Genomic DNA, 17,541 nt, shown 5'->3' on the forward strand with positions numbered 1-17,541 from the left:
TATTAATTTTTTAACAAATTAATTTATTATTATTATTATTATTATTATTATTATTATTATTATTATTATTATTATTATTATTATTATTATTATTATTATTATTATTATTATTATTATTGTTATTATTATTATTATTATTATTATTATTTTTAGTTGATTTTGGATTTTCAATTGATTTAACACATTTAAAACAAGATATTAATATGTGTGGGTCACCATTTTATATGTCACCAGAACAAATTCAAGATAAAGCACATGGATTAGCTGTTGATATTTGGAGTTTAGGTATTGTGGTAGCGGAAATGGTTAGAGGTAGAGTACCACATCATAAATCGAAAATTAAAGCTATGTTTTTAGCTGGAACAGTAGGTGTTAAATTTTCAAAAGAGAAAAAGTATTCTTGTCATTGGTCTCCTGAATTATTTGATTTCCTAAACGTTTGTTTACAAATGGATCCCACTAAAAGACCAACTCCAACCCAATTATTACAACATCCTTTTATAGCAACTGCAGCAACGAAAGCTGAAACCTTAGATTTATTACCTCTTTTATTCATGTCGAAGACTTTATCAAAATTATCAAGAGGAAGAGATAATCAATAAATAAATCAAAAAAAAAAAAAACTGAAAACTGAAAACTAAAAACTAACTAAAAAAAAAAAAAAAAAAACATAAAATTAAAAAATAATTTATATTAAAAAAAAAATAATTATAAAAAATAATTATTTTATTTAAATTAATAATCTAAAGTAAATAACTAATTTACTATAAAAATAAAAAATATCTAAAAATAATTTTAAATTATTTATTTGGCCAAACAAAATATCCAAGTTTTTTTTTTTTAATTTCAATTTTTTTTTTATTTTTTTTCTTTTTTTCAATTTTTTATTTTTTTATTTTTTTATTTTTTTATTTGTGTGTTTTGTTATTATTACTATTATTATTATTATTATTACCATTACTATTTTTAAAAATTAAAATGTTTAGGGGAATTTATAAAGGTTCATTACCTCCAATTGATCCAAGTTCAATTCATCATGGTGAGAGTTTAGCAGATCAATTACAAGATAAAGATTATTATTCTGTTGGATGGAATCAATATTTTGACCAATCAAGAGATATTAAATTACCAGGTACAGAGAATACATTTAGGATCTATGAAAGTAATGTTGATGTTGTAGATAATGGTTATTTATTTGTATTTTTACATGGTGGTGGTTATACTTCATTATCTTGGAGTTTAGTAGTTGTATGTAATTTAATAATACCAATTATATTTATATTTATATATAAATATATTAACTATTCTTTTTTTTTTCTTTTTTTTTTTTTTTTATAGGATAAAATTAAAAAAAAAAATTTAGAAAAAAAAGTTAGAATGATGTGTTATGATTGTAGAGGTCATGGTGAAACTAAAACAAGTGATGATTCAAATTTATCTATTGAAACAATGGTTGATGATTGTGCAAATTTAATAAATTATTATCAAGATATTATTTATAAAAATGAAGGTGGTGGTGGTGGTAATGATGACGATGATCAAAAAGAAAGATTAAAAGTAATTATTGTTGGTCATAGTATGGGTGGTTCAGTTGTAATTAAAACTAGTTCAACCAATAGAATTAATAATTTATTTGGTTTAATTGTTATTGATGTTGTTGAAGGTACTGCTTTGTTAGCTTTATCAAGTATGAAATCTATTTTAGCAAAGAGACCAAAATCATTCGATTCTGTTAAAGATGCTATTAAATGGTCCATTTCAAGTAATACTGTAAAGAATATTGAATCTGCAAGAGTTAGTGTACCTTCACAAATTAGATTAAATCCTGATGATGGAAAATATCATTGGATTGCTCATTTAGAGAAAACTGATAAATATTGGAATGGTTGGTTATTATTATTATTTTTATATTATATTCTATATAGTATACTATATTATTATTATTATTATTATTATTATTATTATTATTATTATTATTATTATTATTATTATTATTAAATTTTATAGTTATATTTTATTAATAATTTTTTTTTTTTTTTTTTAACAGATTGGTTTTCAGGATTATCAAAAGAATTTTTGTCAAGCATGGCATTAAAATTATTAATTTTGGCTGGTACTGATAGATTAGATAGAGAATTAACTATTGCTCAAATGCAAGGAAAATTCCAATTAATTTTATTACCATTGTGTGGACATGTTATTCAAGAAGATGTATGTTTTAATTATTTATTTTATTTTTATTTTTATTTTTTCCAAAAAAACTATATTTTATTAATACTAACAAATTAAAACAATAATACTATATAAGGTACCAACAGGACCCAAAATCAACATCTGAAGCACTCATAGAATTTATAAAAAGATTAAAATAAGCATGGCCATAATATAGTAATAATAATATGCAATATGATAGTATATATATATATTTTTTTTTTTTTTTTGTATTTCACTTGGCTTCTAACCTTTATTTATATTGTAAATTTGTATATATTAAAAAAAAAAAAAAAAAAAAACTACTAAATTAAAAAAAGTAATAAAAATAAAATAAATAAAATATAATTTCAATTATATGAATTATAATAAATTTGACAAAAAAGTATAGAATATTCTTTTAAAGCAAAATTTTATTTATTAATTATTATAATTTAAAGAATTCAAAGTAGAAAAAAAAAAATTAAGAAAATGGAAAACTGACATCATCGATAATAAAATTATTATTAATAATTTTCATGTATAAAAAAAATAAAAAATAAAAAAATAAAAATCACAACTTAATAATATGATAATAAAAATTTTATTTGTAATATTAGTGGTTAATTTTATTTTAAATTTTTATTTTTTTATTTTAAAAATAATAATAATAATTTGTATAAAAAAAAAATAAAAACCAAAAATGTGGTTGAGGTGTTTAGTAAATTCCTCAAACAAAACCAAAACCAAAAAAAAAAAAAAAAAAAAAAAAAAAAAAAAAAAATGCACTATTTTAAAATCCAACATAATTCCTGATTTGTAAAATTTTGTTATTTTTAGCTTATTAATTAATATGAAGTATTAATTTTTTTGAGATTCCACTAAAGTATTCAGATTATTATAATAATTTAAAAAAAGTTGTGTTTGGATTTCAATTCAGAAAAAAAAAAAAAAAAAAAAAAAAAAAAAAAAAAAAAAAAAAAAAAAAAATAATAATAATAATATATCCCATTTCTATTTTTAATAAAAAAAAATGATGTTTAATACCATAAATGGTGTTGTTTTTAATGGTGATGTTATTTGATTAGATTAAAAATTTTAAAATATTTGTTTAAAAAAAAAAAAAAAAAAAAAAAAAAAATAGTTACTATCCAATAAATTAAAAGATAAAAAAGTGACTATAAAAATTAAAATTTATAAAAAAAATAAATATAAAATTATTTTAAATTTTAAAATTGTTATTAATGTGGAATTTTGTAATTTTTAAGAGACACAATACTAAATACTAAAATAATTTCCATGGTGGTTTCGTAAAATAAAATTAAATAAAATCCCCCAACAACTTACAAAATATTATTTTCAACTTGTAATTAAAAAAAGTGTAATATACTGAATATAGTCACACTCCAACATAAGGCTTATTTTAGTAAATTAAAAATATTAAAAGATTTACTGTTGTGATGGTGTTAATGATGATGATGTTTTTTTAATAAAACAAATAAAATAAAATAAAATAAAATTTATTTTATAAAAATGAAATAAAATAAAATTAAAAAAAATAAAATAAAAATGGATATCATTAATTAATTCAACACACATGCAAAAACACACACACCTAAAGAATTCTTCTTGTATTTTTATCTTTTTCACTCAAACTCACACTTTTTATCAAACTCTAAAATTTAAAAATTCACATACACCAAAAACACACAAACACACCCCCCAAAGTATATAAAAAAAATTTATTATTGTATACAAAAAAAAAAAAATATTATGTATTTATATTTTCGTCTTTTAATCTTTATAATTTTTATTTTAAATTTAAACTCCACAAAAATGAAGAGTTTTATTCTTTTTTCTTTTTTTCACAATTGTTTGAATTGTGATAAAAATTATTTTTTTTTTTTTTTTTTTTTATATTCTAAAAATGAACCATTATTAAAAAAACTTTATTCATTCTCTCACTTATTATATATATATATATATATGTTTATGAATATATATTTATTTTTATCATTTATTCATTATAATAATATCTGTTAAAATAATTATTAAAAAAAAAGTCCATTTCATTGAATTCACCACATTTTTGTTTAAAAAAAAAAAAAAAAAAAAAAAAAAAAATATCTATTTAAATATCTTTTTCCATCCAAAATTATTTTTTGATATTTTAAATGCACCCGAGTGTGCATTATAGTTTGATTTTTATGGTGTGTGGTGGTGTGTGTGTGTGAGTGTATATAAGTGGAATATTTGAGTTTTTAAAACAATCTTTGAGCTGGTGTTGGATTATTGTTATTAAAACAAAAAATATAATTTTTTTTTACCAAAAAAGGCAATAATATGAATACGGTATTGTGTCTTTACATATTAAATTTACTTTTGTTTATCCTTACTTGTATGTTAAAGGTGTGTTTATGTGTGAATATATGTGTTAATTTATTCATCATTTAAATTAAAAAAAAAAAAAAATTTTAAAAAATTGGATACACCCTTTAGTAAATATATGAGCTATTTTTGGGTTAAAAAAATAAAATAACTACTATATGAAAAAAAAAAAACACAAAGAGACATTTTTGTAGTGAATATCTTAAAATCCCGACATTGGAAATTATAATTATTATTTTCGATTTATTTTTTCAATTATTCTTTTCCCATTCAATCCAACTCCTTTTTTTTTTTTGGGACTCAGTAAAATTTTATTTCCCACAATGTACTACCTCTTATAATGTGCTTATATTTATGTTGTTTGTGCAAATGGTTGTGGGGTTTATGAAAAAATATGAGTGTGGGTGCGAATAAATTATTATATTTTTAAATTAAGTTTAGGTGTGTGGTGGGTGACATTTTAATTTTGTTTTTTTTTTTTTTTTTTTTTTTTTTTATTAGTTTAAAAGTGGGAGTGCATGTACATATATATATAAGTGTGTTCTTTTTTAAACACGCGCACACACACACATTAACACACAAACACTTAAAACAACTAAAATATAATTATAAATATAATTATAAAATTATATAAATAATATTGATATATATATGAATAATAAAATTTAATTTATTTATTTAAATAATTTTAAATTGTTTTATTAAAATCTAACTATTTATTTCATCATCAGAAAAAAAAAAAAAAAAAAATCAATCTATATTTTAATTGTGTCAATTTATTTTAACCATCATTTATCTATTTCAAGCAAATATACATTTTTCTATTTTTATTTTGTTTTTGTTTTTGTTTTGTTTTTTTTATAAAAATAAAACAAATAATTTTAATAGTAATTGGATTTTTTAAAATATCATTTTATTATTTTTTACTTACTAAAATAAATAAAATATAATATAATATAAAAAAAACATCATCAAATAATTTTAAAATTCCAAATAGTATTAACAACCCTCCCAATAATTTTTATATTTTAATTTTTTTTTTTTTTTAACTATATAATTATTTTTAAAATAAAAAATCAAAAAAAAAAAAAAAATCATTTTTTTAAAACACATAAATAGAAAGATTTAATTTTTATAGTTTCAACACCACTACCCCATTACCACCAAATAATTTCTTTTTGTTTTTTTTTTTTTTTTTTTTTTTAGATCAATCATTGTTTATTTCAACCTTCTTATCAGTTGGTAGTATTAATAATTATCTATAAAATATATATTGTTATTATTTAATTTTTTTGATTAATTTTTTTTTTTTTTTTTTTTTTTTTCTTTTTTATTTAAATTTAACCTTTTTTGGTATTATTGTTTTTGTTCACTTATTATTATTTTTTTAATATATCACTACAAATTTTATTTATTTATTTATTTATTTATTTATTTTTATTTATTTAAAAAACAAAACCAATTTATTAAAAATATTTATTATTTCGTTTAGAGAAAAAAAAAAAAAAAAAAAATAAAATATTACTTGTGTTTAATTTTTTTTTTTTTTTTTTTAAATTAGGATTAAAAAAAAAAAAAAATAAAAAAATAAAATTATTTATTCCAATAAAAAAAAAATAAAAATAAAAATTAAATTAATAAAATGACAATGATTAATCCATTATCATATCCAGTACCATCTCAATACTCATATACATATAATAATAATAATAATAATTCAAATAATAGTTCAAATAATAATTCAAATAATAATTCAAATAACAATAATAATAATAATAATAATTGTGGAGTACCAAATGTTTCATATGGATCAAATTTAAATCAACAAAGTATGGCACAAGATTTAAGAGTTCCCGAACAATACAGTATAAGTTCACCATCACCAAAAAAGAGACCATTCAACTCAACCATGACAACATCACCACCAACACCAACCCTTCTTTCAAATTCACCATATATTCATGGTTCTCATATAGTACCACAATATTCACCACAACTTCAAAATGTATATAACACACCACACCAATCCAGTCATTCAATTCATCAACCACCACAACAAACTCCAAATATATTTAATAATAATAATAATAATAATAATAATAATGAAAAATCAAATAATCAAAATTTTGGAAATACATTATTTAATTCAATAACAAATAATTCATCAAACTCATCAAACTCATTAATACAACAAAATAATTTAACAAATAATGGATCATCTTCATCATCTTCTTCTTCTTCATCTACAAATTTTAATCAAAATAATAATTTTATAAACAGTAGTAACGATTCGATTTATAATTCAAATATATGTTCATTCTATGGTAATACAAGTAGTAGTAGTAGTAGTAGTTTAAATGGTATTGAATCACCGCCATCAGTTGAATTAATGGACGATGATATTGAAGATCAATTAAGAGAATATATTTCACCAGTAATTTGGGGAATGATGGATAACTATGCAAGAGAACAATTTTATAATGCAATAGTTGAATTTATAAATGAAGAAATTTCATTTAGAAGTTTATTATTGGAATTAAGAGTTATTGCAGTGATGGATGTTAATTATAAATCGATTTTTCAATTTTTAGTAGATTTGTTTCTTTCAATAGAACCAAATCAAAAAATGGTAAATTATCTAAGAGATAATGGTGTCGAAGAAAATGAATTTAATATTGATTTAAAATCATTAGAATTATCTAGTGATAACGATTCAAATCAAAAAAAGGTAAAAAAAAAAAAAAAATTTAATTATAATAATAATAATAATAATTATTATAATTTTTTTAATATAATTATATTAATAATTTTAATTTTTTAATTTTTTAATAGAAAAGAGAAAGAATTAGAAAAAGTGTTAGTAGAGGATTAAGAAATCCACCAAATAAATGGGCTAAAGAAGAGAGTCAAAAATTGATTCAATTAGTTCATGAACATGGCGATAAACAATGGAAAAAGATTGCACATCAAATTGGTGGAGGTAAAACTGGTGCACAATGTGCTCAACATTGGAAACGTGTTTTATGTCCAGCCATTAGAAAAGGTTCTTGGGATGAAGATGAAGAATCAAAATTATTTAATTTAGTTGAAAAACATGGTCAAAGTTGGAAAAATGTTGCAAGTGAAATTAGAACACGTACTGATATTCAATGTCGTTATCAATACTTTAAATCTTGTATGTCCAGAGAAGTTCAATGGTCATCAAGAGAGGATGAAATCTTACAAAAAAAAGTATCTGAAAATAATCAACAAGATGGAACTATCAATATAAATAATACACGTGATATTAGTTGGATGGATGTTTCAAAAGCAATGGCACGTGGTCGTCAAACTAAAATTCCGCGTACTGCTTTGGAATGTAAAACTCGTTACTTCCAATTAAACTTTGGTGGTGCTCCAATTCAAATTGTTGTACCCCATAATGATGATCATTTAAATAATCCTCATTCACCCTTAAATTCTTTATTACAAGATCAAAATTGTTATTAAAAAAAAAAAATAAAATAAAAAAAACAAGGGAAAAAAAAAAAAAAAAAAAACCAGGAAAAAAAACCAGGAAAAAAAAACTAGGAAAAAAAAAAAAAATGGAAAAAAAAAAAAAAAAAAAAAAAAATTAACATATTAATAAAAAAATAAAAAAAAAAAAAAACTATTTATTTAAAATAAAATAACTATTATTTAATTAAGATATATTTTTAAAAAAATTTTTTTTTTTTTTTTTTTTTTTTTTTATTATTACTATTAAAATTTAAAAAAAAATTAAAATATATTTATTAAAATCTTCTAAACATTCTTGGAAGGTTATCTCTACCACTATTTGATCTATATCTATTTAGAGCTGATGATGGTGATTCAAAATTATCCATATCGAAATTATTTTCTTCCTCCTCACCAAATGGATAAAGTTCATCATTATTTAAATGATTGTTAAATTCTTTAAATTCGAATGGACTGTCATAATCATAACTTGATTGACGTTGATGAGCAAATCTATCAGAAAATTTATTACGTTGTTGTGATTGTGTATTATTATTTGAATTTCTATTTTGACCAATTGTTGGATGTTTTCTTTCACCTTTATGTTGATGATGTGGTATTTGATTTTGATTATGTCCATAAGATCTTTTTGAAAATTCATTATTATTGTTATTATTATTATTATTGTTATTATTATTATTATTTTCTATACCTTCATTACTACCATTTAAATTATAAGCGGCAGTATTATTAATTTTTGATTGTTCATATTTCTTTTTCAATTCTATAGTTTCTTTTGAAAGGACATCAAGATAATCGATTAATCTCATAATTCTATTTACCAATTGTTTTCTATATTTTCTAAGTTTATGAGGTGAGAATTTTGGAATATAATCTTCAGTATCACTTTCACTGCTATCGCTATCACTACTACTATCACTACTATCACTATCACTAAAATTACTTGAACTTGTATTTGTTGTTGAATTTGATTCTGATCTACTTCTTGAATCTCCACTTGTATTTAAATCCTGATAAATTATAATAATAATTATTTTTTTTTTTTTTTTTTTTTTTTTTAAAAAAAAAAAAAATATTGGGGAAAAAAAAATATATTAATTTTAGTTTAAAAACAATAAAGTTAATTAAAAAAATTAATTTAAAAACTTACTAAATCTTCATCAAATTGTTGTTGTAATTGTTTTTCTTTTTTTACTTCTTTTTTAATTTTATGAGAATGTTTAATATGACCGGTAATTGAGAGGGAATCTAATTTCATTAATGTTTTCATTAGAGTCTCTGTTTGTAATGAAATATTATATTGTAATTTTTTAATTCTTTTTCCATCTCCAATGGTACCTTTAGTTGAGAGCTCATTTTCCAATGATTCTTTTTCTTTTTGAATTGCTTCGGTTGCAGTAATTGAATTTACAAGATTATAATTACATTCTTTAACGTCTGCAAATATTTTCTCTAAATTAATCCCATTGGCTATTGCTGACCCACTATCATTGGTTGTTGTGGTAGTGGTTTTATTATTATTACTATTATGATTATGTGACATTTTTAGTTTTACTTTATTAATTTTTGTTTTTATAATGTTAAATTTATTTAAATATTTGATTTTTTTTTTTTTTTTTTTTTTTTTTTTTTTTTTTATATTTGTAATATTTTTTTTTTTTTTTTTTTATTAATAAAAAAAAATTTTAATTTAATTTTTATTTATTTATTAATTTATTTTTTATTTTTATATTAATTTTTATTATTATAACTATCTTTAACTTTTCAACTAATGAATTAATTTGTGCTTCTGAGTATTCAAATTATCTTTTTGTGTGGTATGATTTTTATTTTAATTTATTTAATTATTTTGAAAAAAAAAATAAAATATAAAAAAATAAAAAATAAAAAAAAAAAAAATTAAGACATATGTTGTCATTATTAATCATCATGTCCAAATTTGGGAATTTTTTTTTTTTTTTTTATTAATATTTTAATTTTTTTTTTTTTTTTTATTTTTTATTTTTTTTTTTATTTTTTATTTTTTTATTTTTTTTTTTTTTTTGGGGGGTGCGAAACCAGGGGTTTTTATTTTATTTTTTTTTTTTTTTTTATAATTATTTTTCAAATAAAATGAATCTAAATAAGAAGAATGAAATTGATTATCAGGTAATATCAAAAAAGATATTCTTTTTATTTTTTTTTTGTTTTTTTTTTTTTTATTTTTTTTTTTTTTATTTTTTTTTTTGAAATTTCTCGTTTATTTGAACCTTTTTTTATTAATAATAACTTCACTAAATTTATAGATTAAAGAATTGACTTTTCAATTAGAGGAAATTAAAAAAACAAAGGGTTGCATCTATCAAAAGAAGTGTGGTATTTACTTTTTACAAACCTCAAAAGATCAAATTACATCAAATTTAAAAGGTAATTTTATAATGTATTAATAAATATTAAATAATAAATAATAAGGTTTTAACTTTTATTTATTTATTTTTATTTTTTTATTTTTTTTATAGACGATATAAGTAATAAAAATAAAGAATTGGAAGGTTTTAAAGAATTTACAACTAAAAATAACACAACTAAAAATAACACAACTAACAATAGTAAATTTAAACCAAATGTACCAAATAAACAAAAAAAATAATTGTATATTATTAAAAAGTTTCTAGTTTTTTTTATTTATTTATTTTTTTTTTTTTTTTTTCTTTTATTACTATATTATATTGTTTTGTTTATATTTTATTTTTTTTTTTTTTTTTTATTATTATTCTTCATCATCTTCATAAACACCATCTTCAAAACCTTCTTTAGTTGCAAAATGACTATCAATATCATCGTCATCATCAGATTCATAATAATCACCATAATGAAAATTATTTGAGGAGTTATTGCTATTATGATTGTTATTATTATTATTAATAATATTATTATTATTGTTGCTGGTAGTTGTTAAATTATTAAAATTTTGAGGGAAGAACATACCCAATTTCATTTGTACCTTTCTAACCAATGGTTTAAAGACAGTACCATCAGGATTTAAATGAGCGTACATACAACTTGAACCAAATTTACAAGTTCCTTTACCTTTGTTGAAGTATTTGCAAGGTATTGTGGCTAATTTGAGTTTATAGATTTCAATGATTTCTTCTTTTTTTTCATCAGATACAAAGATATCAGCAGGAATGATGAAATGAGAATTGAATCTACAGAGTGGACATAATCTAACGGCATTGTTATTGTTGGTTGGTGCACCATTATTGGTACCTCTCCACATTCTAATGCAATCCAAACAGAAAACATGATCACAATGAGAGAGTAAACCAAATCTACGACCCTTTTCAACGATTGAGTCATAACAGATACCACACTCCAAATGTTTCATTTGTTCACGTTGAATGAATTTCTCTTGTTGAATCAAACAATCGGTGATATGAGCCTCATTCTGCTCAGCATTACCAGGTACCAACATACATTTACCACAAACTTGACATTCTAAACCATGTATATATTTACAATCTTCTGCACGATGTTTACAAATACTTTGAATATGAAAGTGGCAAAGTACCTCATTTCTACTACCACCAATATTACCATTACGTTGATTATAATTAGTATTTGAATTACCTTGTTCATAGGATATATAATAATCTGGTGGTAAATTTAATTTTAATGCATCTAAATATGATAATGGTTGATTCATTGTTATCTCTGATGTTCCTATTCCTATACCTGTTCCTATTCCTGCTCCTGTTGTAGTGGTGGTGGTGGTGGTGGTTGTAGTAGTTGATGTTGATGTAGTATTATTTTGTATTATTTGTCTATTTACAGTATCCTCTAAAGCGTTATTATTATTATTTATAAGTTCATTATTGTTTTTTTCAATAATTTCATTTGTATTAGTAACTTCACAATTATTAATATCATTATCGTTATTAATATCATTATCTTTATTATTATTATTATTATTATTATTATCATTATTATTATTATCATTATTTTCGGTATTATTATTATTATTATCATTATTTTTATTATTTTCAGTTTGTTGTTGTTTTTGTGTTTGTTTTTGTTCTTGTTCTAATTGTTGTTTAAATAATCTATCATTTTCTTGTTGTTTTAAGGCTTGTTGTTTTAATTTCTCTTCTTGTTCTTGATAGAGACGATTTTTCATATCTGTATATTCAAATGGATCTAAAACACTATCGTCATAGTTATCGTCAATAATGATGAGACCACTTGGGTCATGATTGTAACCTAACTGTTCATAATCTTCATCATCATCCTCATCATCGTCTTCACCGAAATTATCAACACTATTGAGAAGATCGTCATCACCTGATCCTGTGCTATTAAATCCTACAGGTGCTACAAAAAATGGTGATGGTGATGATGAGAGTATTCCACCACCACCACCACTGCCACCGTTACCGCTACCATTACCATTTCCATTACCATTACCATTATGCATAAATTGAGGACTAAAAGGTGATGATGGCGAACCACTAATTGGATTTCTTGGTGAATTTGGTAAAAATGATAATGAATTTGTGAATCTAGTTGGAGAAAGTGCCATCGATTGTTGTCCTAATAATGGAGATCTTGGTGCAACCATTCCTATACCACTATTATTATTATTATTATTATTATTATTATTATTATTATTATTATTATTATTATTATTATTAACTATATTTAAACCATTACTACTATTACTATTATTATTATTATTATTATTGCTATTATTTCCATTAATAAATTGAATTGGTGTTGTTCCAATTTGGTATGGGTTTTGTAAATTATTTGTATTATTATTATTATAGTTTTTTATAAAAGTTGAATTTGGTATAGATTCCCTATTAAAACCTTCATCTAAGAGGCTATATGCTTTATTACTATTATTATTATTATTATTATTATTATTATTATTATTATTATTATTATTATTATTATTATTATTATTATTATTATTATTATTATTATTATTATTATTATTATTATTATTATTGCTATTATTTCCATTCAAATTATTATTCATAAAATCATTACTTGAATTGAAACCATTCTTTGGGGAAGGTAAACCTGTGGACGATGTCAATGATGGAGATGAGTGAATAATGTTTTCAATTGGAATAACGAATCCTTTTGAAACTATTGGTGTATTCTCTTGGCTATTAATTTTACTATTATTATTATTATTATTATTATTATTATTATTATTATTATTATTATTATTATTATTATTATTGGTGCTACTGATTTCAATTATATTATTTTTTATAGAAGAGGAATTATTATCAGATGATGAAATTTCTATTGATTTTTTAGAGTATTGTTGTAATGGAGATGTTACTACTGTATTTGTTGAGGTGGTTGTATTTGTGTTGATATTGGTTGTTATAAGAACTGGGTTTTGTTGTGTTTGTGACTGAGTATAATATTGTGGTGGTTGGTAGTTATTATTATTATTTTGTTTTAAGGTTTCTGAACTTTTTATGTTGATTTTTTGAGTTATTGGCGGTGTTGAAATTGTGTCTGATGGTGTTATGTCATGCGAAAATTTACAATTACTGCCAGAGAGACAATTTCCATTCTTAAAAAATCTACATTTAATTGGATTACTCTTTTTACCTAAGTAACCAACAGACACCCTTTCCCCTCCTTCGCTATCGTCTAAAATTTTAAAGAAAAAAAAAAAAAAAAAAAAAAAAAAAAAAAAAAAGAGTGTGAGTGGTTTGAGGTTTTTTTAAGAGAAAAAAAAAAAAAAAAAAAAAAATGATTTAACAAAATAAAAAATAAATAGAATAAAGAAAAGTTTTAAAATGTTATGATTGATAATTAACTATAAGTTATTATTTATTATTATAGTTTCTATTTTTTTTTTTTTTTTATTTTATTTATTTTCTCTTTTTTTTCTCCTTATTTTTTTTCTTTTTTTTTTTTTTTTCAATTTTTTTTTTTTTTTTTTTTTTACAAACTAATATATATATATATAATATATGATTAAATTAATACATACAATGTTTTCTTTCATTCATTTTAAATGATTATAATATAATATGTAAAAAATATTTGATTGTTTTTTTGAATTTTTAAATTGAAAAAAAAAAAAAAAAAAAAAAATTTTTAATTTATTTTTTTTAATTTTATTTTATTTTTTTTTTATTTTATTTTTTTTTTAAAAAAAAATTTAATCCAATTTTTAAAAAAATAATAAAATAAAATTAAAAAAAAGAACAAAAGAACAAATGATTTTAAATTAAATAAAATGTAGTACTATTTAAAAATTGAAATCATATAACACAACATATCTAAAAATAAAATCAAACCTATACATTTCCCCACCTTACTTTTTAACTTGGAATTTAATTATTTATTATTTTTTTTTTTTTTTTCATAAAATAATAGTTTTAAAAAAATTAATCCAAGAAAAGGGTTCCATAAAATTAAAAAAAAAAAAAAAAATTAAAAAAATAAAACCAAAATAAATATAATAATAATCCCCTTATTTCTTTTTAGATAATTTAATTAAACCCAAAAAAAAAAAAAAAAAAAAAAATTTGTTTCTGTTTAAAGTTATTTTGTTTTTTTTTCTTTTAAAAACTAATTTCAGAAATACTTAAAAATTAAATACTATTAATAATTATTAAAAAGGAATGAAAAATGGATCTTTAAAGAGTTTATTTAGTCAGAAAACAAGCCAATCCATATTTTTTTTTTTTTAATTTAAAAAAATCCTTTTTTTTTTTTTTTTTTTTTTTAATTTAAAAAATCCTTTTTTTTTTTTTTTTTTTTTTTTTTTTAATCTAAATCAAATCAAAAAAAAAATCCTCAATATAAAAAAATATTATTAAAAAATGAAAATTTTAAATTTATTTTTAATTATTTTATCTTTAGCCTTTTTATGTTTTGGTAATTTGGCAAATGCCAGATATATTGGATGCCAAACTTGTGAAACCTTAGTACAAGAAGCAATAGATTCCGTACCAAAATATGGAGTTACAAAACAAGAAATTAACGATAAGATTTACAGTTTATGTAACTCAATTCCAACACTAAGCTCACGTTGTAAATTGATTGTTGCAAGTAAGTTTTTTTTTTTTTTTTTTTTTTAAAAAAAAAAAAATAAAATAAAAAAAAATACTAATTATTAAATTATACTGTAATTGTAAAAATTAAAAGTTTATGGAGAAACCTTAGTTGATTCTATATTAGATGGTGAAAGTGCTAACCAAACTTGTAAATTCCTTAATGAGTGTTATTAGAAATGTTAAGACCTCTCCAAAAACAACCACAAATTAATTAATTAATTAATAAATAAATAAATAAACAATAATTTATTTATTTCAAAAAAAAAAAATAAAAAAATACTTTGAAAGTATATTAAATTTCTTTTTGTTTCTCCTTTTTAAGAATCAATTTATTAATTCTGGAATAAAAAAAATTAATTGGGTAAAAAAAAAAAAAGAAAAAAAGAGGAAAAAAAAAAAAAATAAAAAAAAAACAAAGATATCTTAATCTGGGATAAAATTATTATAAGCTAACGTTGACCGGATAAAAAATTCAGAATTAAACAAGTAGTGAAAAGTAATTTTATGCGGCATAGGTTCGTTGGTCACCTCTTTTATCTTTTGTTTTTCTGCACGGTTCCTTATTAAAAGTAATTATAAAAAACAAAAACAAAAAATCTTTTATTTCTAAACTTTAAAAAGAAAAATACACGTATTTTTATTCTTTTTATTTTTTTATTTTTTTTTTTTTTTATATCTATTTTTTTTTTTTTTTTTTTTTTTTATAATTAAAATTGATTCTAATTGTTCCTATTTCTTTTCTATCCATGTGCTTTTTTATAAGTAGGAAAATTTACAGATTATAATTTCACACCCCAATACCAACACACCCACACCACCCACTTTATTTTATTTTATAAACAAAAAAAAACATTTTATTATTTTATTATTTTATTATTTTAATGTCTCCTTTAAGCGTTTTTTAATTTAAAATAAAATAAAATAAAATAAAATAAAATAAAATAAAATAAAATAAAATAAAATAAAATAAAAATAAAAATAAAATAAAGGAAATTAATTAAAATAAAATATTTTTTTTAAAAGATAAAAAAAAAAAAAAAAAAAATTAAAAACAGAAAAAAAAAAAAAAAATTGGAAAAAAATAAAAAAAAAATCAAATAGATAATAAAAAAAATATATATTATGTTTGTCAATCGATAATCACATTAATCCAATTTAAAACTCCATTGTACTAAATATTTAATAAAAATAAACAAACTAAAAAATAAAAAAGTAAATAATTAAAAAAAAAAAAAAAAAAAAAATTATTGGAAGGAAAAAAAAAAAAACAAAAAAAAAAAGGGTTACAACAATTAGTAAATTTGAAAAGGTAGGCATGCTATTGTGAAATCCTTTTGGAATAGAAAAATAAAAAATAAAATAAAATAAAATTAAATTAAAAATAAAAAAATTAATTTTAAAATAATTGAAAAAATGGGTTTTTTTTTTTGATTTCTTTATTAAATTAGATATTTTAAAAAAAAATAAATAAAAAAATAAAAAAAAAAATAAAAATCAGTTTTTTTTTTTTTTTCAAAATTTTTCCATCAAAAAGCAATAACAATAAAAAAAAAACAATAAAAAAAATAAAAAAAAAAACAGAGAAAAAAAAAAAATAAAAAAAAAAAAGGATATATTTAGGGATTTTATATTATAAATATAGTCAAAATAACAAAAATAATAAAATAAGTGAATAAAAAAAATAAAAATAAAAATAAAAATAAAAATAATACCAATAAAAAATTCCAAAAAAAAAAAAAAAAAAAAAATTTTAAAAATTTTAAAAAAAAATTAATTCGGGTTTTTTTTTTTTTTTATTAGTTATATTGTGCCACACTACTTCAATAATAAAATTTATTAGCAGTAACTTTAGTTAGGCTTGCTACCATAACATAACCGAAAATTAATATCAAACTAATAACATCACCGCAGCAACATCAACGCAGCAACACATAGCAGCGGCTAATATTTTATTTATTAATTTTTTTTTTTTTTTCTCCTTGTTTGTCCCCAAAAAAAAAAACAAAATAAAAAAAAAAAAACTTTAAAGAAAGGAGTAGTAGTAAAAGTAATAGTAGTATACAATAATAATAATAATAATAGTAATAGAAAAGAATAGAAAATAAAATAATAATATAAAAAATAAAAATTCACAATAACACTCCAATAATAATAATAGTAATATAAATACATACCACATACAATATAAATAAAAAAAAAAAAAAAATTAGAGAGCTAATAATTCGCACATATCCTCTCTCTCTCAATAATACAAAAGAAATTTAGAATTTTTTTAAAAAAAAAAAAAATAGTAATAAAATACACCAAAACAAATAAAGTTTGGGTATTTTATTTTTTTATTTTTTTCAAGTTCCTATCTAGTTCATTTTAGAATTTACCTCCTTATTTTACC

General features: G+C 19.7%; 7 protein-coding genes across 7 annotated transcripts in view; 5 read left to right on the top strand and 2 right to left on the bottom strand.

Annotated features, from left to right (window-relative positions):
* The window catches only part of mkcE (MKC subfamily protein kinase), a gene marked incomplete at both ends in the record, with an annotated part of 2,451 nt that extends 1,849 nt beyond the window's left edge, over positions 1-602 (top strand). The window contains one exon of the mRNA XM_635465.1: positions 154-602. Within this exon, the coding sequence (XP_640557.1) occupies positions 154-602 (449 nt within the window). The remainder of the gene's footprint in view (positions 1-153) is intronic.
* A 376-nt stretch (positions 603-978) lies between these two features.
* On the top strand, positions 979-2,338 carry ppme1 (protein phosphatase methylesterase 1; the record flags this gene model as incomplete). Its single annotated transcript, XM_635466.1, has 4 exons — positions 979-1,248; positions 1,339-1,800; positions 2,008-2,211; positions 2,309-2,338. The coding sequence occupies 4 exons, from the start codon at positions 979-981 to the stop codon at positions 2,336-2,338; spliced, it is 966 nt and encodes a 321-aa protein (XP_640558.1).
* A 3,882-nt stretch (positions 2,339-6,220) lies between these two features.
* Positions 6,221-8,067, top strand: mybC (myb transcription factor; the record flags this gene model as incomplete). Its single annotated transcript, XM_635467.1, has 2 exons — positions 6,221-7,306; positions 7,411-8,067. 2 exons carry the CDS (start codon positions 6,221-6,223, stop codon positions 8,065-8,067), a joined length of 1,743 nt encoding a protein of 580 aa, XP_640559.1.
* A 284-nt stretch (positions 8,068-8,351) lies between these two features.
* Positions 8,352-9,619, bottom strand: DDB_G0281653 (hypothetical protein; the record flags this gene model as incomplete). Its single annotated transcript, XM_635468.1, has 2 exons — positions 8,352-9,086; positions 9,227-9,619. 2 exons carry the CDS (start codon positions 9,617-9,619, stop codon positions 8,352-8,354), a joined length of 1,128 nt encoding a protein of 375 aa, XP_640560.1.
* A 569-nt stretch (positions 9,620-10,188) lies between these two features.
* Positions 10,189-10,705, top strand: DDB_G0281655 (hypothetical protein; the record flags this gene model as incomplete). The annotated part of the gene is made up of 3 exons (XM_635469.1): positions 10,189-10,224; positions 10,362-10,482; positions 10,575-10,705. 3 exons carry the CDS (start codon positions 10,189-10,191, stop codon positions 10,703-10,705), a joined length of 288 nt encoding a protein of 95 aa, XP_640561.1.
* A 120-nt stretch (positions 10,706-10,825) lies between these two features.
* On the bottom strand, positions 10,826-14,096 carry DDB_G0281657 (hypothetical protein; the record flags this gene model as incomplete). Its single annotated transcript, XM_635470.1, has 2 exons — positions 10,826-13,731; positions 14,078-14,096. 2 exons carry the CDS (start codon positions 14,094-14,096, stop codon positions 10,826-10,828), a joined length of 2,925 nt encoding a protein of 974 aa, XP_640562.1.
* Positions 14,097-14,915: 819 nt separating this feature from the next.
* DDB_G0281659 (hypothetical protein) lies at positions 14,916-15,323 on the top strand (the record flags this gene model as incomplete). The annotated part of the gene is made up of 2 exons (XM_635471.1): positions 14,916-15,144; positions 15,241-15,323. The coding sequence occupies 2 exons, from the start codon at positions 14,916-14,918 to the stop codon at positions 15,321-15,323; spliced, it is 312 nt and encodes a 103-aa protein (XP_640563.1).
* Between the last annotated feature and the right edge of the window lie 2,218 nt (positions 15,324-17,541).

This window comes from Dictyostelium discoideum (genome assembly GCF_000004695.1).
Source record: "Dictyostelium discoideum AX4 chromosome 3 chromosome, whole genome shotgun sequence".
Classification (NCBI taxonomy): domain Eukaryota; phylum Evosea; class Eumycetozoa; order Dictyosteliales; family Dictyosteliaceae; genus Dictyostelium; species Dictyostelium discoideum.